This window comes from Eucyclogobius newberryi, unplaced genomic scaffold, assembly GCF_026437365.1.
Source record: "Eucyclogobius newberryi isolate DKJ021-1_F unplaced genomic scaffold, fEucNew1.0.hap1 SCAF_8, whole genome shotgun sequence".
NCBI classification, from domain to species: domain Eukaryota; kingdom Metazoa; phylum Chordata; class Actinopteri; order Gobiiformes; family Gobiidae; genus Eucyclogobius; species Eucyclogobius newberryi.
In genome coordinates, this window is record NW_027316500.1 from 14,509,463 (window position 1) to 14,532,408 (window position 22,946).

At 40.5% G+C, this 22,946-nt stretch overlaps 1 protein-coding gene across 1 annotated transcript in view; it reads left to right on the forward strand.

The window, feature by feature from the left end:
- Positions 1 to 22,946, forward strand: part of dst (dystonin) — an 85,460-nt gene that overhangs the window by 28,493 nt on the left and 34,021 nt on the right. Inside the window, exons 19-55 of the mRNA XM_072437346.1 lie at positions 43 to 120; positions 202 to 363; positions 441 to 545; positions 668 to 763; positions 839 to 964; positions 1,041 to 1,193; positions 1,267 to 1,421; positions 1,516 to 1,642; positions 1,715 to 1,898; positions 2,401 to 2,558; positions 2,944 to 3,122; positions 3,196 to 3,334; positions 3,407 to 3,600; positions 3,962 to 4,124; positions 4,202 to 4,285; positions 4,369 to 4,476; positions 4,563 to 4,661; positions 5,107 to 8,106; positions 9,158 to 10,962; positions 11,091 to 11,096; positions 11,165 to 11,309; positions 12,353 to 12,441; positions 12,701 to 12,809; positions 13,262 to 17,839; positions 17,928 to 18,068; positions 18,160 to 18,375; positions 18,445 to 18,585; positions 18,654 to 18,890; positions 19,205 to 19,357; positions 19,478 to 19,711; positions 19,799 to 20,080; positions 20,357 to 20,905; positions 21,044 to 21,220; positions 21,742 to 21,865; positions 21,967 to 22,175; positions 22,253 to 22,570; positions 22,725 to 22,891. Coding sequence (XP_072293447.1) covers positions 43 to 120; positions 202 to 363; positions 441 to 545; positions 668 to 763; positions 839 to 964; positions 1,041 to 1,193; positions 1,267 to 1,421; positions 1,516 to 1,642; positions 1,715 to 1,898; positions 2,401 to 2,558; positions 2,944 to 3,122; positions 3,196 to 3,334; positions 3,407 to 3,600; positions 3,962 to 4,124; positions 4,202 to 4,285; positions 4,369 to 4,476; positions 4,563 to 4,661; positions 5,107 to 8,106; positions 9,158 to 10,962; positions 11,091 to 11,096; positions 11,165 to 11,309; positions 12,353 to 12,441; positions 12,701 to 12,809; positions 13,262 to 17,839; positions 17,928 to 18,068; positions 18,160 to 18,375; positions 18,445 to 18,585; positions 18,654 to 18,890; positions 19,205 to 19,357; positions 19,478 to 19,711; positions 19,799 to 20,080; positions 20,357 to 20,905; positions 21,044 to 21,220; positions 21,742 to 21,865; positions 21,967 to 22,175; positions 22,253 to 22,570; positions 22,725 to 22,891 — 14,990 coding nt within the window. The remainder of the gene's footprint in view (positions 1 to 42; positions 121 to 201; positions 364 to 440; positions 546 to 667; positions 764 to 838; positions 965 to 1,040; positions 1,194 to 1,266; positions 1,422 to 1,515; positions 1,643 to 1,714; positions 1,899 to 2,400; positions 2,559 to 2,943; positions 3,123 to 3,195; positions 3,335 to 3,406; positions 3,601 to 3,961; positions 4,125 to 4,201; positions 4,286 to 4,368; positions 4,477 to 4,562; positions 4,662 to 5,106; positions 8,107 to 9,157; positions 10,963 to 11,090; positions 11,097 to 11,164; positions 11,310 to 12,352; positions 12,442 to 12,700; positions 12,810 to 13,261; positions 17,840 to 17,927; positions 18,069 to 18,159; positions 18,376 to 18,444; positions 18,586 to 18,653; positions 18,891 to 19,204; positions 19,358 to 19,477; positions 19,712 to 19,798; positions 20,081 to 20,356; positions 20,906 to 21,043; positions 21,221 to 21,741; positions 21,866 to 21,966; positions 22,176 to 22,252; positions 22,571 to 22,724; positions 22,892 to 22,946) is intronic.

A 22,946-nucleotide genomic window follows, 5' to 3' on the forward strand; every position in this document is an offset into this window, starting at 1 on the left:
TTAATTTTTGACAAAGCCTTACCACGTATTTCTTTCCCACAGATTCAGATAACCTCACCCATGAAACATAGTTATTCAGAAAAAGTAAACAGACTAGACAAACAGTATGACAGACTATTGGTGAGCAAACAAAATAATAGTAATCTACAGGTGTGAGCAATGTTGTGTATCTATAAATATGTTTTTGAATGCACTTTTCAGAGCTCGTCAAGAGACCGACAAAGTCACTTGGAAAGCTTGCACGACTTTGTTTCAGAGGCAACTCAGGAGCTGATCTGGCTGAACGAGAAAGAAGAAGAGGAGGTGTCCTTTGACTGGAGTGACCGTAACAGCAATATCTCTAAGAAAAGGAACTACCATGCTGTAAGCCGCCATTTTGCGTGACTGAATGTGCAGTGAAACTTAACATGCTTACGTGAGAGTGAAAATATATTGAACAGGATCTTATGAGAGAGCTGGACGACAAGGAGGATGTGATCAAGTCAGTACAAGACAAGGCCGATCGGCTTTTGCTCAAGAATCACCCGGCCAGGCTGACAATAGAGGTAAAATCCGGTCAAAGTATAAACTAATTGCTCATTTCCAGACTCCATGTCTATGTATTCAAAGTCAATAATTTGATTGGAGGGATTAAGTTTACATTTCAGATTGTCTCTTTCTCTTTCAGGCTTACAGAGCCGCGATGCAGACACAGTGGAACTGGATTTTACAACTCTGTGCGTGTGTGGAGCAGCATTTAAAGGAGAATGCTGTTTATTTTGAGGTGAGCAGTGACTGTTTCATTCATAACTTTGCATAAAATAGATTGGTCCTATTGACGCTTTTATTTCCCGTGTAGTTTTTCAGTGATGCCAAGGAGTCCACGGATTACCTCAAGAGTTTGCAGGACGCAATATATCGGAAATATAGCTGTGACCGAACAAGCAGCTTACACAGACTGGACGATCTAATTCAGGAATCCATGGTAAGCTTGACGAAGACAAGTTATGAGAATATTTCAAGATTCAAATGACTGTTACTCACTGTTTTATCGTTTAAAGGATGAGAAAGAGCAGCTGCTTCAATACCGCAGCACAGTAGCAGGACTTGTGGGCAGGGCAAAGAGTATTGTTCAACTGCGGCCCAGAAATCCAGACAATCCAGGCAGGTCCTCCATCCCAGTGAAAGCCATTTGTGATTACCGGCAAATAGAGGTACCTGCTCCACTGCACTTTGACAATATTTGATATCAACTTTAATACAATGGTCAATGTTTTTTGCTTTCAGATAACAATTTACAAAGAAGATGAATGTGTACTGGCCAGTAATTCACACAGAGCCAAGTGGAAAGTCATCAACCCGGTGGGGAACGAGGCCATGGTGCCCTCCGTGTGCTTCACTGTGCCTCCCCCGAACAGAGAGGCCATCGATGTCGCCACAAAGTGAGTAGGAAAAGTAAAGATTCTACATGTGATGTATATGACTCACAAAAGAAACAAAAGTAATGCAGTAAATACTTTTCTGTCATTCTTTTAGGACTGAACAATTATACCAGAACGTCTTGTCGCTGTGGCATCACTCGCACATCAACATGAGGAGTGTGGTGGCGTGGCATCACTTAATGGCTGATATAAGGGCTATCCACAACTGGAACGTGTCTTCGGTATGTATTCATGTATATTTGAATTCATTTGTCTCAGCAACTATATATTTATGTTTCTTTTTTTTTTTTCAGATCAAGACAATGTTAGAAGGAGAGCACCAGCAGGTCATCCACAGCCTGCAGATCCACTTTGATGAGTTCCTGAAAGACAGTAAGGAGTCGGAGGTCTTCACTGTCTCAGACTGTGCTCAGCTTGAGAGAGATGTCGCTGCCTGCAAAGAATACTATGAGGAACTGCTGCAGTCGGCACAGAGAGGCAAGGCTTGGCTTGATTTTCCACTGAGAAAACACACGGCACTTTAAGCCCCTAAGCTCAGAGTTAATGCCTTTTGGAATTATAGTATTTTGTCTGACTAAAGACCTTTCAAAAGAAGTTTCTGGCTTTGCAGCTTGTAGTTTGTATGTAATTATGGGTGTGGTAGGTATTGGTTCATAATTACATGGTTGCACTTAAATATAGAGACATTTATTAATGTATGAAAATTGCTATGAAAATTCTTTCCTTTTTTGTAATTTTTAAGAAACAATTAATCAGCTTTTTCTTCACAAATGTCAATATAGAAGAATATATTCTTCAGAAGCAAGAAAATATACTGCACATTGTTTTAAATCCTGTGATAATGTTGCCATCTACAGGCGTATCTTACTTAGTGCACTATGACTCATGAAGTTAGATCACTACATCATCACTCACAGCATTGCCCAATTAAACTGAAGTCAATTATTGTTGTATAAACATCTACATATTATTTCAACAGAGGAACACCAAGAGTCTGTGTACAATCATTACATCTCAGAGATCCGTAACTTTCGGATGCATTTGGAGGCTCATGAAGAACACCTCATCAGGCAGATCCGGACGCCTCTGGAGAGAGACGACCTGGACCAGAGTCTGCTGAGGAGCGCAGAGCACGAGGTACCACTTTTGTACTAAATAAGATCAGGGCTAGACAAAGGCCCAAGAATATGACATTTTTACCAAATTAGACAAATGAAGTTGACGCTGAAGTGATGCTGCTTAAGGACATCTTCATCGAGTATACTTACAACGCTTTTTAATAAAGAACATACATTTTACATACAGTATTTCCTTTGTCATATTGATATAATTACTGCATTATTAAACCTCTCATCACTTGTTAAATTAGTTGATCATTATTTCATCAATTGATTAGTTGCTTAATTGTTTTATTCAAGTAAATATACACATTACTTAGGGAAATATTATTGTTATTTTGATCATGTTTATTCAGGTTATTTATTTCTATCATGTGTTTGTTGTGTTTCTTTCACTTTTGCAGAAGAAGATCGCAGAGCTGGCGAAACTAAAGGAGGACTTTGATGTGATGAAGGACAAGTGTGAGTTGTTCATCAGGCAGGCCGTGGGCTCCTCCTCTACTTCCACTCTGTCGACTGAACTCACAGCTCTGGTGCACAGCATGAGCCAAGTCCACTCCATGTCATTCATTTATATGGACAAGTACGTCATCTTATTGGGGATTATTTTCAATTGGTAAAATGTGAATATAACCTTTGCTTGAATGAATCTACAGGCTGAAAACTGTGAGCTTGGTGCTGAAGCACAGCCAAGGCGCCGAAATGTTAGTAAAATCCTATGAATCCAAACTGTATGAGGAGGATGCCATGAACTCTGACCTCAAATCAATAGAGACGGTTGTTTCCACTCTGAAGGTAAAACTGATCAAAAGTGAAATTATTGTGTTTTCTTTCTATTTGTGTTGACGTTCTTCCACTTGATTTCAGCAATGGCGGACAGAGATAGATGAACAGCAGGAGGTGTTCCACGACATGGCGGACGAGCTTCAGAAAGCCAGAGTCATCAGTGACCGCATGTTTAAGGCCCACAACGAACGGGATTTTGACCTGGACTGGCACAAAGAGAAGGCAGATCAGCTCTGTGAAAGATGGCAGAGCGTCCACTCACAGATAGACAGCAGGTTTGTACACCCTACTATAAATGCACTTTTGTTATAACAATGTACATACACCGGTCTTGTTCAGTTGTTTTGCCTGTACACATCTTACAAAGCTCTTACAAAGTGCAACAAGAATGTATTATAACTTATAGCTTATCTAAATAGAAATGGTTGGCCAAGCTACTAATCGGCACCATAATGAGGAAAACAAGGATCAAATCCAAAGTTTTTTCCTATTACACTTTAAAAACAACACAGTAGACCAATAATTATGCACAAAAATAAATAGACATAGATCCCCAAAATACAAACACTGTACAAGTCAACATTTCAATCAAAAGCTAAAGATGATTTGTCAGTCATATTATGTATGTAACCATAGGCTCAGAGACCTGGACGGCACCAGCAAGTCCCTCAAACACTACAAAGAGTCTTATGGCAGTCTGGACAAGTGGATCAGCGAAATGGAGGCTGCGCAGCTAAAAGCCCAGGAAAACAAACCCGAGGACAGCAAGGCTCTGGCTGAATTATTAAACAAACAAAAGGTTGGACACTTAAAAGAAGAGCACGGTTATACATAGAACTGTTGATCAAAATCTATTTCTTATGTTCAATGTTTAAGGTTCTAGTTGGTGAAATTGAACAAATACAGGGACGCATTGATGAGTGTCAGAAATACTCAGAGCAGTACTCCACAGCTGTCAAGGTGAGAGACAAGATTATTTGTTCATTTAAATGGTCTAAAACTATCAGACTATCACGGTCTAATAAGTGATAATTATCTTATAGGATTACGAGCTGCAGTTGATGACATTCAGAGCCATGGTTGATTCTCAGCATAAATCCCCATTGAAGAAGAGAAAGATGCAGAGCTCGGCTGATGCTATTCAACAGGAGGTATATGTACAACATAGCTTGAGGAAACATATGTTCTGTAAAAATATATACTTTTGTATAAATACTGTGAACCTATATACTTTCAGTTTATGGATCTCCGAACTCGCTACACTGCTCTTGTGACTCTCATGACGCAGTACGTGAAGTTCGCCACTGAAACATTGAAGAGAACAGAAGAGGAAGAGGTAAGCAATGTTTTCTTATTTTTTTCGTCCTTTTATTCTGTTTCTTTGTCATATTATGTGCCTTTTAAAGTCTCTTTGGGTCTTCTGCGTACAAAAGTTGTAGTGTTTTGCTGCAGAAAGTGTATTTCAGAGTGTGGGGCTTCGGTTCATGAGCATGTCTGTTCCTTTGCTGTTACTGATGATGGTGTTTTAATGGTATAATTGTCTTTTGCAAAGGTTTCTGTTGGAAACCTTTGAAAAGCAGTGCGCTCTTCAAAGCACTGTGCTGGTAAACTGTAAGTAGTAGTTGTTTTTGGTGAGTTCTTGAACTTGAACTTCTGTTAAATGAGTTAATTTAACAGTGAGGAGCATGTCTGGGAGTGGCTCAACGGTGCCGCAGCACGTCACATATTTATGGTCTTTTGTAAACATGAAGCAATGGATGACTTTTGTCTTTGCGTTATAGACCAGAAAGACTATTGAAAAAGCAGAAAGTGCCAAATGGACAGAGAGCATGGAACTGCAAAAGGCCACAGGGGAAATGGAATTGCACCAACTCATGGAGCGAATTCATGAACAGGAAACACTGCTGAGCACAAAACAGGCTGAGCTGGAAAAGATGGAAGGTGAGGTAGAAAAACTACAGCAGACCGTCAATGGTGTGAATCAAGAGAAATCCCAACTGGAGCATGAAGTGAACCAATATCGCACGCAACTAGAGATGGCTTTGAAAGAAAAAGATGCCATTGACCAAGAGCTGCAGCATACGAAGATGCTGATAGAGCAGTTAAGGGCTCAGCAGGCGAGGGCTGAAGAAGAGAGAAGACAGGAGGACAGTAGACAACTGGACAGGAGGCAGGGGGGCAGGGGGCAGGGTGGCAGCGGGCAGGAGGACAGGGGGCAGGAGGACAGCAGACACGAGGCAGAGCAGAAGGTAAGGGTGCAGACCACTGAGAACGGTTTAGTTTATTCAGCCCCAGCTGAGACCCTGCTGCTCCAGAGTGTGGCTCATGCAGCTGCTCTTAAAGACATGGAGGTCCTGCAGCAGAAACTAGTCATGTCCCAGAACAAAGCAGAGGTAGCTGAGAAGAAAGCAGAGGCCTTTAAAAAACTACTGGATGACAGCAATGAGGCTTTACAAAAAGTACAAATGGACATAGCAACTGAGAATATCAGCATCAACAAGAAGTCTGACGACTTACAGCAGCAAACAATAAACTTGAAGAAAGTTATCAGAGAACTCCAAGAGGAAATCAGATCTCTCCAAAGGGCAAAGTCATCACTCGAACAAAATGTCTTCTTTCAACAAACTGAGATGGAGGGGCTCAAAGAGCAGCTGAAGATCACACAGGGAGAGCTTCAGAAGAAAAACTCTATGGAGCAGGACAAGGCCAATAAAATGCAGGTGTTGGAGGAGGAGTTAGATTCAAAACAGATTGTAATCGATCAGTTAAAGTTTAAGTGTGATGAGCTGAGGAGAAAAAACGTGTCCAGTGACAGTGACTTCAGACATTTACAAATTGAAGCAGAGTCACTAGAAAAAGAAAGGTCAGCATCCGAACAGAAAATACAGGCTTTAAAAAATGAGATTGATAATTGCAAACAGCAGCTTCTGATAATCAAAGAGGAGAATTTAACAGTGAAAAAGACTGAACAGGGTTCACATCTTAAATATAAAACACTTGAAGCTGAGCTGCAGAGAAATGGACTGGTTATTTCTCAGCTGCAGAAAGAAGTAGATGAACTAAAGAAGGCCAAGATAGAGACGGAGAACAATTTTAAGGACGCTAAGGCTAAACTTGAACAAGTGAATATGGAAATTGACAGCAGGGACCAACAAATTAAGATCTTGAAGTCGCAGGTTGAAAGCAGTAAATCACAAGTACAAATTATTGAAGATGAGCTCAATAGAAAAGTGCAAAGTAACCATGACCTGCAAATTAAACTGCAAACTTATAGTGATGAGTCTAAGAATGTATTTGAACTGCAGCAAAAAATCCAAACACTTAACAAAAGCATTGTCACGTATGAGAAAGAAATAAGGACTCTTAGATCAGATGTTCAAATTCTATCGACTGAAAAAACTACAGCTCAGCAAATGATTAACCGCCAAAATGCAGACGTAAATGATTTGAATGGAAGGTTGAACAAAAAGACTGCAGAGCTACAAAGAGAGAGTGAGGAGAGTCAGAAACACAAGGACAAAATCAGGGCATTAGAAAGTGAACTTTCCAAATACAAACACAGCTCTGTCAGTACTGAGAGTGTGTCTTTCCAACTCAAACAAGAAATGACTTCTCTTCAAAACGACAAGAACGCGGCGGAGAGGAAAGTTGAAAGCTTGAATTTGAAAATATCTGAATTGAATCTTTCAATTAAAAAAGCCAACGATGACTTATTGAAGGTGAATTCTGAATTGAGAATGAAAGATTCAAGGATTGTGCAGTTGGAGACAGATTTAAAACAAACTAGGACAACCGTAAAGGATGTCATGACGAGTTCAGATAGCTCTCGATCGAATTTACAACTGGAAAATACAATGCTTCAGAGGGAGCGGGCAGAGCAGATGGAGAAGAACATGTCTCTGTCAATAGAAGTCCGAACATATAAAGATACTCTGCAACGCAACCAAATCGAAATTGATCTGAAGCAAAGAGAAAATGCAGGACTTAAGCTACAGGCGCAACAGATGGAAGAGCAGCTGAGCAACTGTAAGAAAATGCTAGAGGAGTTAAAAAGCAAACTTCAACTTCAGAAAGAGGCGTATGAGCAGCAGCTGTTCTTATTGCGGGCAGAAGTGGAGAAGAAATTGATTTTAATGCAAAGTGAAGGAAAGGGAGTATCGCAGGGGTCAGAAACATTCAAAGGGGGTTTAAATCAGGATATCAGACACATTCAGACCGTGCACCACACGACCGTGGAGACCAAGCAAGGCCCAGACCAGCAGCAGATGCTCAAAATAGAACAAGAAAAGAATAAAGTCCTTCAAGATTTATCCGAAGCTAAGTCGCTAATATTGGATCTGCAAGATGACAACCGTAAACTCGCATTACAAATGAGCGCTTTGCAAAATCAGTACAGCGAGCAATTCAAAGTCCACCAGCAGAACGATCAGATTAAACCAACGCAGAAGAGTGAACAGACAAGACAAAACCAACAGAGTGGCCAGGTTAAGCAGACGAGCAAAGCCACTGATAATGAGTTGAAGCGATCGCTGTTAGAAAATGAAGCACGCTCATATCGGGAGCAGATCGAGTCTTACGTGAAAGAAGTCCGAAATATGAAAGAGAAACTCATGACGACGACGGATGTTAAAATGAGCGGTGAAAATGTTCAGGAAAAAACGGCTGCTATTCGACCAAGCTCTATGAAGACGGACACAATGCAGTATGGGACGTCCTCAAACCAGGCCATAAAAGCCTCTGCAACAGTGGACGGGACGCTAAAGAGCAAAGTGTCCACAGAGGTACGCATGATGAACAGATCTTTATTTATCTACAATTACAGCACTTTTTAAAACTGTCAAACATGTGGTGTGGAACTTTTAAACTGGCAGTGATGCTTAACCCAGTCAACTTTAATAAACCTTAATTATAAGTGTAATTTCAGTATCTACCTTTAAAAAAATAACCTATTATGTTGACCTTGAATATAGACATCAAATGTATGTCATAGATATGTTATGTCATTACATATTTAATATCATATCATAAGATTTGCAGTGGTAGATCTTATTACTTTGACTGGAATGTTCCACAGTATGGTACTAACTCATGTCAATCAATCAATCAATCAATCAATCAATCAATCAATCAACCAACCTTTTATTTAACACTCAAAGTGACTAAAGTGCTTCACAATAAAATCAAGGCAATACAAAACATAGAACTAAATACAAACAAACTGTACAAAATAAAGTGTCATTACATTACATAGAGTTAAAAGTCAGTCTGAAAAAATATGTTTTTAGCCTGGATTTAAAAAGGTTAAAGTCTGTGATGGTGCATGTCGGGGGGCAGTTTGTTCCAGAGTCTGGGACCAGCAACAGAGAAGGCTCGATCCCCCAGTGTTTGAGTCTGTCAGGCCATTTAGAGCTTTAAAAACAAAAAAGTAAAATTTTAAAACCAATTCTAAAAGAAACGGGAAGCCAGTGAAGACTAAAAATTTAACTTGCAACTTGTAAATTACAGTGTTTTTATTGCTCAAAAATACCTTAAAAATATGCATTCTTACTGTGCGCCGAGTCAGTTAATGCCCTTTTGTGGAGCATTCCAGGCAACATTAGTGCAAACGTCCATAAAATGTCACAGTGGAAAAGAATCCTGTAACAATTCCTGAGGACATTTACAAATAAATTAAATGTATATAAATTACAGTTATCATCAAACAAATCCACATAACAAAATACATCTTAATAATTGCCCTAATTAGAAGCATAGAAGTTTCATACAACATTTTTTCGTTTTAGTTCTGGAAAATGGAAAACTTAAAATTGTATTCTAATGTCACATCCACAGATGGCAAACACAAAGACTCAACAAACTCCTGAAGAAGCCAAACAGCCGAACAGTCAGACCATTATCAGTAAAACCGTACATTATGAAGAACCAGCACAGAACGCCTCCCAGCAACAGAACACGACCACCAAGAGGCAGTACATCACTAAAGTCTTTGAGATCACAGAGAACATCGCCACACAAACACACCCAGAACAACAGAAGCATGAATCTGGCCTCAACGCAAGGAAAGAGTTCCAAACTACAAAGTCCACCACTATTGCTGGAGTGTACGTGGAGTCCAGTAAAAAGAAGATGTCCTTTCTGGAGGCGTCTGAAAAAGGATTCCTGGCTAAATCTTACGCTGTGGAGTTTCTAGAGGCCCAAGCTGCCAGCGGGAGCATCACAGATTTGGCAAGAGGTCAAACCCTTTCAGTTCTCGAGGCTATCGAGAAGGGTTTGGTAGATCCAGCTTTGAAAAATAAACTTTTAGACGCAGAGAAGGCGTTTACAGGTTATGTCTATGCTGGGAAAAAGTGGCCCGTGTTTCAGGCCATACAACAGAGGCTGATAGATAGGCACAGAGGGAGGATGTATTTGGAAGTGCAGTTGTCCACCGGGGGGCTGATCGACCCAGAAACAGGTGCTAGAGTGCCTGCTAACATTGCTATTGACCAGGGCCTGATAGACAAAGAAACCTTGGAAAGCCTGTATGAACCGGTTAGTAACAACAAAGGATTTCACAGTCTGGACACGGGACAGAAGGCGTACTACTCCGAAATACTCACAACGTGTGTTTTTGACCTTGACGGTGGGCTGTATCTTGCCCCATTTGGGGATAGACATATTACCAATGTTTCCCCAACAAGCTCCCATAGAGTGTGTGTTGTGAACAGCAGCCAGGGCAGTGAGATGTCCGCTTATGAGGCTTTTAAGAAGAAATACATCAGTAACGACACATATCTGGCTTTATCCAAACAAGAAAGTCAATGGGAGGAAAAGTCCATCGTTGAAACCAGTGGAAAATCCATGCGTTTTATCAGAGATCCCAAAAGTGGCAGGGAGATTTGTCTTGAATATGCTTTGAGTCAGCGTTTTCTTGAAAAGACTGAGTTTGAGAGCTATCGCAGGGGCATATTCAGTATCTACGAGATAGTTGATGTTATATTTTCAAGGATGGTTGTGGTGGAGGATGCAAACAGTCCGATAGCCGGTCTCTGGGATGTAACATCAAGAAAAAGGCTGTCTGTTTTCCAGGGCTTTCAGCAGGGTTTCACAGATAGAGCCACTGCGTTGAGGTTATTAGAGGCGCAGGCGTGTACAGGGGGAATATGTGATCCTGCGTCAGGGGTGAAAGCAAAGCTGTCAGAAGCTGTTCAAAGAGGCCTCATGGACGAACCACTAGCACAGCAGCTACAGCAGTTCGAGCAGGCCTATTATGGCATCGTAAATCCCAAAACAGGAAAGACTTTTTCCATCTCCCAAGCAGTTCAAGAAAACCTCCTCCCAAAAGATGTGGGTTTTCGCTGTATTGAGTTCCAGCTTCTGACTGGAGGACTGGTGAACCCGGAAACACATGCCAGAGTGTCTTTTGAGGAGGTGATGCAGAGCGGCCTCGTTGACAAAGTCACGGCTGCTGTGCTCAAAGATGAAAAGTTTCACACCAAAAGCCTGACGTGTCCAAAGACCAAGAGGAAGATCACTTTCAAGGAGGCTTTGGAGAGAAGTGTGTTTGACTGTCATACCGGCCTGAGGCTAATGGAGGCCACCAAACTCCACCCGTTTGGAGCCAAAGCAATGTATCACTATATTTTGGCATATAAATAGTTACTACATGTGTTTGTTGTTGAAGTATGGCTGTACTCAGTAAAAGTACTTGTATTTGTTGTGTTTTGGAGCATATAACGTATTGCTGAGTTGAATTTTATTTATGCTGTCAATCTTTTTATTTGAGCATTCTGTAATTCCTGACCCCCCAAATGACATGATTAGCTTTGTTACTGAAAAAACTGTATTCTTATTCTAGAGGTCTGTTGATGAGGAGAAGAGAGAGCATGGGGACAAAGTTAGCAAACTGTTGCACTGGATGTCCAATGTCAAACACAGCATCAACCAAGATGGCAGTGCTCGTAAAGATAGTAATGCCAACACAGGCACGTCTAGTAAGCCCCAGGTGTGTACTCTAATGTACAGAAATGTTTTGGTTATGTCATTGTGTCACTCACTACTGTCATGTGATTTCAGTTGTAATAAAACCATTGTTTACCAACCGATTTAATACATTCAAGTAAATAGTGTAAATATTTGTATATATATACATACATACATACAATATTATTTTTTGAATATTAAGATACAATGTAAAGCAGATGTAAGGAGAAAAAAATCAAGTTTCACAAACACCCAGATTGTATGTTTTATAATGGCATCATATGTATTGGAAACACTACTTCGGGCAGATTATATTGACATTTAACAATATTTTATGCTATTTTAAAGATAATTATTTATATTGACCAAATTCTATGAATATGTTATTATAAAACTCTTTAAACTTCTTTATTATTCATGAAATAGTTCAGTTTTTAGTTATTCTGGCATCTGGATCCTCTGTTGGTTAATTTATATTATAATAATAAAATAAATCATATTTTATATTTTAGTAATAAAAGGGGATTTTTCCCTTCTGTTTAATCTTAAGCAAATCAGTACATATTAATCCCCTCAGGTACCAAAGTGCTGGATAGACACCTATTTATGATGTTTTGAAAGGGCTTGACTGTGCGGCTTGAGAATGTACGGCATTTATGACATGTTTTGACTTTTTGTGGACAGTGCCATTTTTAGCGAGTTTGGACTAGATGGACCGTTAGCTATAAATCTTTACTAAGAGCACATATTTTATTGTAATTTCACTGCTGCCTCCAGATATGCTTGTAATAACATATCACAAATCTTCTGAAATGAGATTTGGTATTCTGAACGTTAAAGCCTCCCCAGAACATTTCAGTCAAGTAACTATTGCTTATTACACGTATCTACTTTACAACTACAAATTTAGCAATAAAGCAAAAATAAAGCTGACATACATATCACCTATTACACTTTTATTACATGTTGAATTGATCTATGTAGTTTGTATAAGCATCCTCACATCTAAAATACCTGTTGTTGCATTGTATTTTACTACATTTTAATACTTCTTTCTGTATACAGGTGTCAATGGAAGACATGGTCACTAAAAAAGAACAGATTGCAGAAGCAGTGAGAATCACACAAGCAATGCTGAACAAACACAGTGAAAAGTAAGTGCACACACACACACACACACATTGGGTTTCCATGCTTTTAGGGACATTTTAGTGACTTTATTTTCTGGAGAATTAATCTAACCTTAACCATATTCCCTACTTGACTAATCTTAACATAAATCCTAACCTCAACCTATCATAACCCATAACTTAACTTTAATCATGTTGTTGTCCCCATAGGGAAAGCAGGTCTATGTAGTGTGTATACAGATTTGAGTAAAAACACACATAACATGTTCTATCTTTCTTTCAGAATGACAGATGACGAGAGAGCAGAGGCCGAGGGGCAGCTAAAAGAACTGAACCAGGCCTACAGTGACCTTTCCCAGCACTGTACGTCACATTCAAGCTCTGCAGATGAGGTTGGACACTGGATTTCTTTTCTCCATTCCTTTGAGTGTGATGACGTGTGTAGACACAGCGCCACCTGATGTTCACTTGCATGATCAACCTCTCTCTCTTCCTCAATATGATGTGTGTTGCATCTTTATCACAATGAACAACTGAACCTTAACAGACTGGGTATGCTGTAAACATGCTTGCTACCTGAAACACCCCCAGAGCAAAGGGCTGAGCTTAACACTGTTGTACCACTATGTTATATGTAACTAACATTTTTTTGGCCAAAAGTTGGATTTTGTATTTCCAAACGCATGACAGCTTTTAATGTGTGTCTGCCACGATCCTGTCACAAGCCTGAAATGTTTGTGTTTTGGTGAGTAAATATTTCAGCTCATTCTGTTAAACATATAATGCTTCTTAACGGATTCTTTACATTATTATTGATGATTTAAGTTTTGTTTGTGTTTTGTAGGTTTTCCAATCTGACTCGAACCGAGTTTTGGTTAAGACCGCACCTCTGAACGACGGCTCCTCAACAATCCCTCAGCCTAAAGTTGTGGATAAGTATCGGACAGAGGTTTATGAAAATATGGAGCATTATCCAATATCGAGACAAGATTTGAAACCATTCATGAAAGCTCCAAACAAATGCCTCCAGTCTGCAGACCTGTCCTCTGCGTCTCTCCCCGAAGTAGCAGCTGCTCTGGGTGAATCCGCGCAGCAAAGTCCCATCGTGAAGATGATCGCGCTCACAGACAAGAGTGAAGGATTACAGATGTGCTACACCGGAGACACTCTCAGTTTAGAGGGGGCGCTGCATTCTGGTTTGATCCCCGCGTCGCTCTATATAAAGGCATCGCAGAAGCACGGTTTGGATTTGAAAAATACCAGCGCTGTTAGAAATGTTCCCGACTCAGATCCGCGCGAGGTTAGCTGTGCAATATTAAACTGTCTCAAAGGAAATAAATCAATGATAACCGATAGGAATATTTATCCTCTCGAGTCTTCAGGTCAAGGACAACATTTAGGAGAGGAACACGGCCAGACACGGGACCGTTTCATGTCTAACGTCAAAGTGGACGCCTCGATTCAGTGTGACCTGATGAGCTCCAGCAGCACGCTCATTGTGCTCGGGAATCAGTTTATGGGAGTAGCGCTGCCACGATCTGCTGGGGAAACTGTATCCACCTCGCTGCATGTTGAAAAGGAAGCTATGTTCTGCAGCAGGCTTTTTGGAGATTTCCCCAAAATAGTAGCTTTGTACATCCCAGAAATTTCAGAGGTGCTAGACATCGATGTAGCAGTGAACGAGGGTTACATCGACAGTTTTGCGGCAGATGTTTTGAAGACAATTGAAATTCCAGATGAGTTACTGGACATGGATAAACTTAACAAGGAGTATTCGTCTTGGCTCACGTATATAAGGCTTAGATCAGACGGACAGTTCGCGCCGCTACAGCTAAATTTTAAGATTCCTTCGCCATCAGAGGCCAAGCAGCTTTTTGTGTCCTATCTGAAAATGAACACGTACATTGATCCAAAATCAGGGCAGAGAATTTTAATCTGGGACGAACAGATGACGAACATGATCAAAATCTTCCTCGAAAACCCCTCAATCTATGAAAGTATCAGTCAAAACTATTTTACTGTTGATACTGGAGATTTGTCAGATGTGCCTTTGGAAATCAACGAGGAGGACGAAAGTTTTGAAGATGAGAATCATTCGCCACGTTTTTCCCGACATTTTGTGTCCTCGGCCAGCGGGAACATAAGCTTTAGAGAAAATGAACGAGAAGGTTATTTAAGTCCAATGTGGGCAGGTTTTAACCACAGCACAGACACTGACGGAGCCGAAATCGCAGACGAGGATCCAAATTTTGACGACTTTGACGACCATTTACGTAACCAATCTGTACATAAAACTGAAATCCAAACTATTGAAACGGTTATATGCTCTATGAGTTGTTCCCCGCTAAATGTTGCGAGTTCTGAATCATATTTGAATACCAGTATGCTGGAAAATACGGATTATACTTCATATGAAAATCACAGCACAGTTGAGACTCACTATGAGAAAAGAGAGGTAGAAGATACTATTTATTTTCTAGAAGGACAAGCAGAGGCAGAGGATGAACAGGAATTTCAGTCTGATAGTGATATGGAGAACACTGACGGCACACTAGATGTATCTTTAATACGGAATAATGACTTTGACCAACATAAACAACAGTCTCTTTTGAGCGCTAATTGCACTCACGACATTTGTGACAGTCATAAACCCAACGAGGGCTTTGACCATGAAGCCACACACACTATACTCCCTTTTGATCCAAATAGAATGCATGTCGAGGGCAATGAATATAGTAAAGAAAAGCAGCGAGGTGAGAAAACTGCAGTCATGGCGCTTGAGATTACGCACAAGGATAAACGTAGCGAAAGCCAGGAAAGTGCTGCACTGATGGAGCGAGAGACAAGCGGACGCGAGGCTGAGATAAGTGGAGATGTATACTCAGCCGCTCCCTGCATTAGCGCTCCGGATTCTGCTGGCTCACACATGATGTCACCCTCTCCTGGAAGTCATGTGACCGCCTGGAGTATTGGTCAGACTGACAAAAGTCAAACGCAGGGTGAAGAAGGCAGTTTATCGGAAGTCAGAAGGCAATCACGGCCCGATTATTATGAAAGTGAAGCAAAGTGTCAGACCTTTTTTAGTCCATCTGGTCATTTTGGGGATTTCGCTGCAACTATGAGTCAGACAGAACGAGATATTGCCTCATCAAACAGCAATCTGGATTTTGTGGATGATCTAAACCCAGCCCAGGAGTCTGTGTTTAAGTTTGAGCTCATACAAGGTTACTCACTCTCAAGGGATTTGGGTGCAATTTCAGGTGGTCGTTATGACGACAGCGCAGCTCAAAGTGCTGTAGCTCATGATTTAGATACAGATGTTGAGTCGAAATGCTCTGAAGATGTTCACATTGCACTTGAAAGTCAGCTGAGCGTCTCTCCACCTGAGTCTTCTTGTGCAAGTGAAACTATTAATGAGGATAAAGCAGAAATCTTCACTCCCAATAGCATTACAGATGATGAGGAAACAGTAGCAAATAAAAAACATAAAGTGACTATGTTGAGGAATTCCCCAGAGGAGCGAGAAAATGACATGTTAAAAATGTTTTCAACGCAGCAACCTTTTTTAAACAGCCAAATAGGGACTGATTTAAGAGTTACTATCATTTCTCCTAATAGCAATGACAATGCAGATGAAAGCAACGTATATGAATGTGTAGCTCATTCTGTAGAAGCTGAGGTTGTGGCTGAATGCTCTGGAGATGGTCACAATACATTTGAAAGTCAGATGCAATGGGCACAGTTAAGAGACTCTCCTGAGATTTATAGTGGAGGTCTGCAATTAAGGGTTTCTACTCCTGATATTTCTAGTGCCTGTCTCAGTGAAAATATTAAAGAGGACAAAGCAGAAATATTCACTCCAAATAGAACTATAGACAACGTTGAAACCAAAAATGCTGAAGTGACTACATTGGGAATTTCCCTAGAGGAGGAAGAAAATTACGTCTTTAAAAATGATTCAATGCATCAACCGTTTTTAAACAGCCAAATGAGGACTGATTTGATAAAGAGTGTAATTTCAGCAAATAGCAATGACAATGACAATGACGATCAAAGAAAAGTACATCAAAGTGCTGTAACTCATTCTGGAGATGCTGATGTTGAGTCGACATGCTCTGAAGATGGTCACGATGCGTTTGAAAGTCTGATGCAATTGCAGTTCAGGGTTCCTACTCCTGATAGTTCTAGTGCCTGTGTCAGTCTCAGTGAAAATATTAAAGAGGACAAAGCAGAAATCTTCTCCCCAAATAGAACTATAGACAATGAGGAAACATTAGTAAATAATCATGCCAAAACTGTAGAAGTGAATACATTTAGGACTTCCTCAGAGGAGGAAAAGGACATTATAAGAAATGATTCAATTCAGCAACAGTTTTCAAATAACCAAATAGGGACAGATTTGGTTAAGAGTGTTATTTTAGGCAATAGCTATAAGAGTGACAGAGCAGATGAAAGCACAGTTCATCAATGTGCTGTAACTCATTCTGGAGAGGTTGATGTTGAGTCTGCACGTTCTGAAGACGGTCACATCACATTTGAAAATGAGTTGCACAAACATTTGAGGGTCCCAACTCCTGAGATTTCAAGTGTAAGTAAAACTATTGATGAAGACGATGACAAAGATTGCACTATGAATAGCACATTAGATGTTGAACAGGAAACATTAGTAAATATAGATCAGGCACAAAATGGTGAGGTGAATACACTGATGGTTTCCCCAGAGGAGCACGACAAAGACACTCTCAAACTGAAAATGTATTCTGTGCAACAACCGTTTTCTAATTGCCAAGTGGGGGTAGAATTAAATCCAAAAACATATGACCAGTCCAGTTCAAATGAATACAATGTTGAACAGGACAATAAGAATTCAAATGTTTCTCAGTGTCGACAATCAATAAATGAATGCTCGCAGAATCAAGAACCAAATGTGGATGAAAACGTTGATCTAAAGAACAGTGAAAAACCAACAGCTACAGAGACGCCTCAATTTGAAATGGCAGAGTCTAATAAAAAAGAATTCCCTGAAGAACTTTTGGAGACACATCAACAACCAGGCCTTTCGCATGCTCAGAAAGCACTCAGTTTGAACCACACGTTTTTGGAAAGCAGTGTATTGGAAGCAGAAAACAACCTCAACGACAATAAAGACAGCGAAGAGAGCAATAGCCCAAATATCCAGTTACAACTGCTGCAGGTCCTGAAGACTGTCTCCTCCAGTCGGGACCTGTCTGTGCTCCAGGAGGTGATGGACACGTTAAACACTGCTCTGGGGGGAGAGACTGCACAGGACACGCGACACAGACTGGACAGCATCAAAGAGGAAGAGGAGGCTGAAGGTGACCACAGTCTGTTTACAAAGAGAGAAGACTCTGTGTATGAGAAAGAGAAAGACAGCAGTAAAATCCAAGAAGTTCAAAATAAGGTAGGTCTTCCATCACCCACAAGACATTTTGCTTTTACATGTGTGTGTTTCTGATGTATATGTTGTGTGTGTGTGTGTGTGTGTGTAGTTGTTTTCAATCCAGGATTATTTGGAGTGTGTTGGAAAGCTGCAGGATCATGCTGATGTCTTGGATGATATTAAAACAGATCTCTGTTCTCCTGTGGCTAAACACATGGAAGACCTGCAAAGCCAAATAGAGGAATGTCAGGTCAGTTTCCTGTGTGGATTCACCCAAAGCAGCTGCTACTTCATATTTGAGCAGAATTAAGAGTTAAATACGTTTGTTTGTTTATTTACAGACTTTCAAGTCACAGTTATCAGAGTTGGCTGGAGTTTTGTCTGAGGACATGAAGAAAGCCAAACTGCTTTTGAACTCTTCTGCAGTGGAAATACCCAAACAAATCCACCAGGACCTGGCTGCAACCTTTCTGGATTTAAAACCACAATTTACTGCGGTTTGTGAAATGTGTTCAGAGAGAAGTCATTTACTGAAGGATGCGATTAAAGATGGAAAGGTAATGCATATTTTAGAATGAGCACAAACGATAAGGATTATGAGCACAATTAACCTGGTTTATTCTTAGGAACATTTGGAGTCAGCCTATGTCCAACACGTTAATACTCTTCAGGAGTTTGCAGAACTTTGTCAAAATGACTCTGAAGCCCCAAGCATGGATTTGAATTTATGTGAAGTGGACAAGCTGACATTTTTGATCCAGCAGAATGTAATTCATATAATTTATATGTAGTGTAATAAAAACAAAACAGACACTGATGTTTCCTTTTCCTGCAGGACTTAGAGATCAGTCTCCAGAAGGATGGTCGGCTGAAGTTAGAGGACGTCACATTTGAAATCCAGAGCTTTCTTTCAGAGCATGCTCAGTTCTTGAGCCCAGCTCACAGCAGTAACCTGCTCAAACTGCTCAGCTCCACTCAGAGAGCCTTCAGGGAGCACGCAGAGAAGCTCGCCGCTGAGAGGAGCTCACTGCTGCTTTTAGTGGAACAAAAACAGAAGGAAAATCAGGCACAGGTCTGCCTGTATATGATGAGCGTTCATCTGATTTACTAACCAAATAATAACTATGAAGCCAAGTAGAGTGTGCAATAAAATGTACAGACAATGTTCCCAAGCATGGCTTCTAAATCCTCTCATGACTAAAATGGTAATGTTTACTGAAACAAAAGGGTTATTCTTCTACAGGAACAAGCATGTTTACAGCATCCCTGATATTGAATGGTCATTTGCATGTTATCTCTCCATCTTGTCTTTGTTGCTTCTCTTGTAGGTGCTGAATGTTAAAATGCTTCTTCTTAAGCAATTAACAAACATTGATGTCTTTACAGACACTACTTGAAAAACACAAGGAGTTCTCAGAGAAGCTGGAAGAACTGTTTGATAATCTGACACTGACAGAAAACCATCTGATCGGTCATCAGCAGCAGGCAGGAAACACCGAGTCTGTGAGTGAGCTGCAGCAGTACCAACAGGAGCACCAGGTGAGACTTAAACTGTTTTTGTAAACCTGTGATTTTTGTGTTGCATAATACAACATGGTAACTATAAATTACCATATAATAAGTGACATCTAATACAATTTTGCTTTTTTTTGTCTTGAGGCTTTGCAAAAGGATGTATTGTCAAATGCCAGTGCTCTGAACGAGATGATCACCAGTACAAAGAAATTCCTTGAGGAAAACAGAAGTAAGTTGACCCCAGACCAAGTCGCCCAAATTGAGAACAAACTTGCAGAGGCTAAAAGCAGATCCAAGCTAATCAATCAGCGGGTTGAAGATTCACGGAAAGACCTAGAAAAAGTAGTGACTTCCGCCATAAAACAAGAAAGTGAAAAGGTAACTGGAAATCATATGTGCGGATGGAGATTTATTCTGTGTAGAGAGGAAATAAAATATGTTTTATTATGACTTTTTGATATGTAGGCAGCAGCTGTTGAACGGCTTGAAGAAAGCAGGAACAAAATTGAAGGTCTTCTGGACTGGATCTCCAACATTGGGAATGAGAACAAGAGCAGCCCAGATGAAACTGACCATATAAGCAAAGAGAATGGCAACCTGCCAGGTGAGACTTCAGCCAAAGAGCTGATGGATGAGGATGATGATGCCAATGGAAATGCCCAACAGAGCCCTGAGCAGGACCACAGCCGAGAAAACGGCCAGCGCAGTGCATCCACAGATTTGGACAAACAACATCAAAAAGTCAAGGTAAAGGAATCTTTAAATGCCCCACTTTTCAAAGCATTGAGATCACAGAGATACTTAACAATTGTGAGGGCTATTTAGTGCCATGCCTCGCCCACTTACTAACCAAGGCAGTTAGCCATACAAATCAATGCCTGATTGGGTCAGAGCTTGGAAGCTAAGCAGGGATGAGTGTGGTTAGTACTTGGGTGGGAGACCGTTAGACTGCAACAGGGGGATGGTAGGGCAAATGAAAATGTTATGTTAATTTAAATTGTGCAATATTTCTGTTTTCATCAGGCACATCACAAAGCCATTCTGTCCCAGCAACAGGACCTCTTGATTGCCACACAGTCCGCCCAGGCCTTACTAGATAAACAGGCCAATGTCTTGTGTCCAGCGGAGAAAGAGAGACTACAGAAAGACATCGAGGAGCTGAAAGGGCGATATGAGGCCTCTTTGACCCAGGCAGAGCAGCAGATGAAGCAACTGCAGTGTGTCCAGGAGGAGCTGAAGAAGTTTGAGAACGACTGTGAGGAGTTTGAGGGCTGGTTGGACCAAGCGGAAGACGAGATGCAGAAGCTAGAGACTCCTGTGGGCTCGCTCAATATTCTCACTGACAAACTGCAGTCTCAGAGAAACTTCTCAGAAGATGTGATATCCCACAAAGGAGACCTCCGCTTCATAACTATATCAGGACAGAAAGTACTAGATGTGGCCAAGACCTGTGGTGAGGCCGAGCCTGGAGATAAAAATACACATCTGCACGTGGATACTTCAGGCACTGCTGCCTCTGTTAAGGACAAACTGGATTCTGCAGCCACTCGATACAAGACTCTCCATTCACAGGTACTGCATTTTTCATTCATGACAGTATATGCAATAACCACTAGAGGGTGGCATTCACCTTAAAAGCAAATGGGGAATGAAGAGTTGACAATTCCACATACAGAAGATTTATATTTCCTGCTGTTTTCTATGTTTTAGTGCAATCAACTTGGCAACAACCTCAAGGACGTCATTGACAAATACAAAAAATATGACGACACCAGCGCAGGCCTGCTTAAGTGGCTCAACGGCTCAGAGGATGAGGCCAGGAAACAGCAATCAGAGGCTATTGCAGCGGATCCACAGACTCTGCAGAAACAACTGGAGGACAATAAGGCAAATCAAATACTAAATGCATTGTAAAAGAAAACAAACATGCCAGTCCCAGCTCAGCCCCAAAGCACACAAAGCGCTAAGACTGGTTGATTGTTACTCTATTGAACTGCAACACCAAATATAGTACTATTTCACTATAGGAGTTATTTTTAGCCCTGAATTCAAATATAGTCCCACATGGGAACAGTTACTTGTGTTATTTCTAGTGTGCACACACTCCAACAAGAGGATAAGAAGCTGTGCAGAGAGAGCTTTTGGCTGCCTTTTCTTCTTCAATGTTAAATAACATTCCTCAGTTGAGACATAGTGATTTACAGTACAGATTTGCACAGATAACAGACAGAGAGTCTCTGGAAACATGGGTAACGTTTTAGTTATGTATCAATTCTGCCAATATTTTACGTCAAATAAAACATGATGTGTGTTTGGAACTACACTGTCCTACATATTATAGTATATAGTGAATGTGAATGGCTTATCAGTGATTGTGTCATTTTCTTATAAACATTTTACTGACTCAGGTTTTACAAAATCAGACGACTGGACATCAAGCTGCTGTTGACACTTTACGTAAGACAGCAGAGTCTTTGATTTCCTCTGAGGGGGATTTGCTGAGCAACACAGACGAGATACAGGAGACAGTTGGTAAGACTATACAGCACATACAAAAAACGTAACAAATGTAATATGATTTAATTTCATACTACTAATAAATGTGGCATGATTTCATATTCTTTGACATTCAGATGACATAGCGGAGCGTTATGACAACCTTTCCAAATCAGTAAGTGATCGAAATGAGAAGATCCAGATAACTTTGACCCGCTCCATGAGTGTCCAGGACGGTCTGGATGAGATGTTGGGATGGATGGAGCGAGTGGAGGGCTGTGTGAAGGAGAACAAACAAATCCCACTGGACTCTGTCTCCATGGCCGATGCCCTCAGCAAAGAAACAGTATGTCCAGCTGAAACAAAACTAAAACTCTTCATTTGAATGCCTTTTTCAAATTCTAATATTCTTTGTACTTTCAGGCTTTAGAGCAAGACATGGCAAGTCGTCAGAGCAGTATCTCAGCCATAAAATCCAAAGTGAAGAAGTTTGCAGAAACCGCAGATCCCTCAGCCGCTGCCCTGCTCCAGTCCAATATGGAGGCTCTTTCTCAGCGTTTCTCTAATGCATGTGATCAACAGAAGCAGAAAGTGTCCACCTTGGAAAAACTTAAGGAAAAAGTGGAGGATTTTGAGAAGATGGCAGATAAAGTCCAGCAATTTGTCGTGAAGCGTTCGCAGGAGCTGCATGAAACTGATGGACCCGGCAAAACATTTACAGAACTCTCTGGATTAATGCAGGTAACACCAAGCGTAATTATATTATCATAGTAATTATATATATATATATATATATATATATATATATATATATATATATATATATATATATATATATATTTAAATTATAATTTAGTTCATCATTTCTAATTGCTATATTTATCAATCCTTACAGAATACTAAAGCTGAGATGGAGGAACATGCCAATGATTTGGAGAAGCTGCAGCGTTTGTCTAAGGAGCTGTGTGAACTAAGCACTGATGGGAACAGAACCCAGATCAAGAGCAAGATAGATAACCTCACGAATACTTTCAACTCTTTCAAGGATACAGTGCAAGAAAAGTATGTTTATGAATGACATATTTTACTGTTAAAATATGATATTAAAAGAGAATAT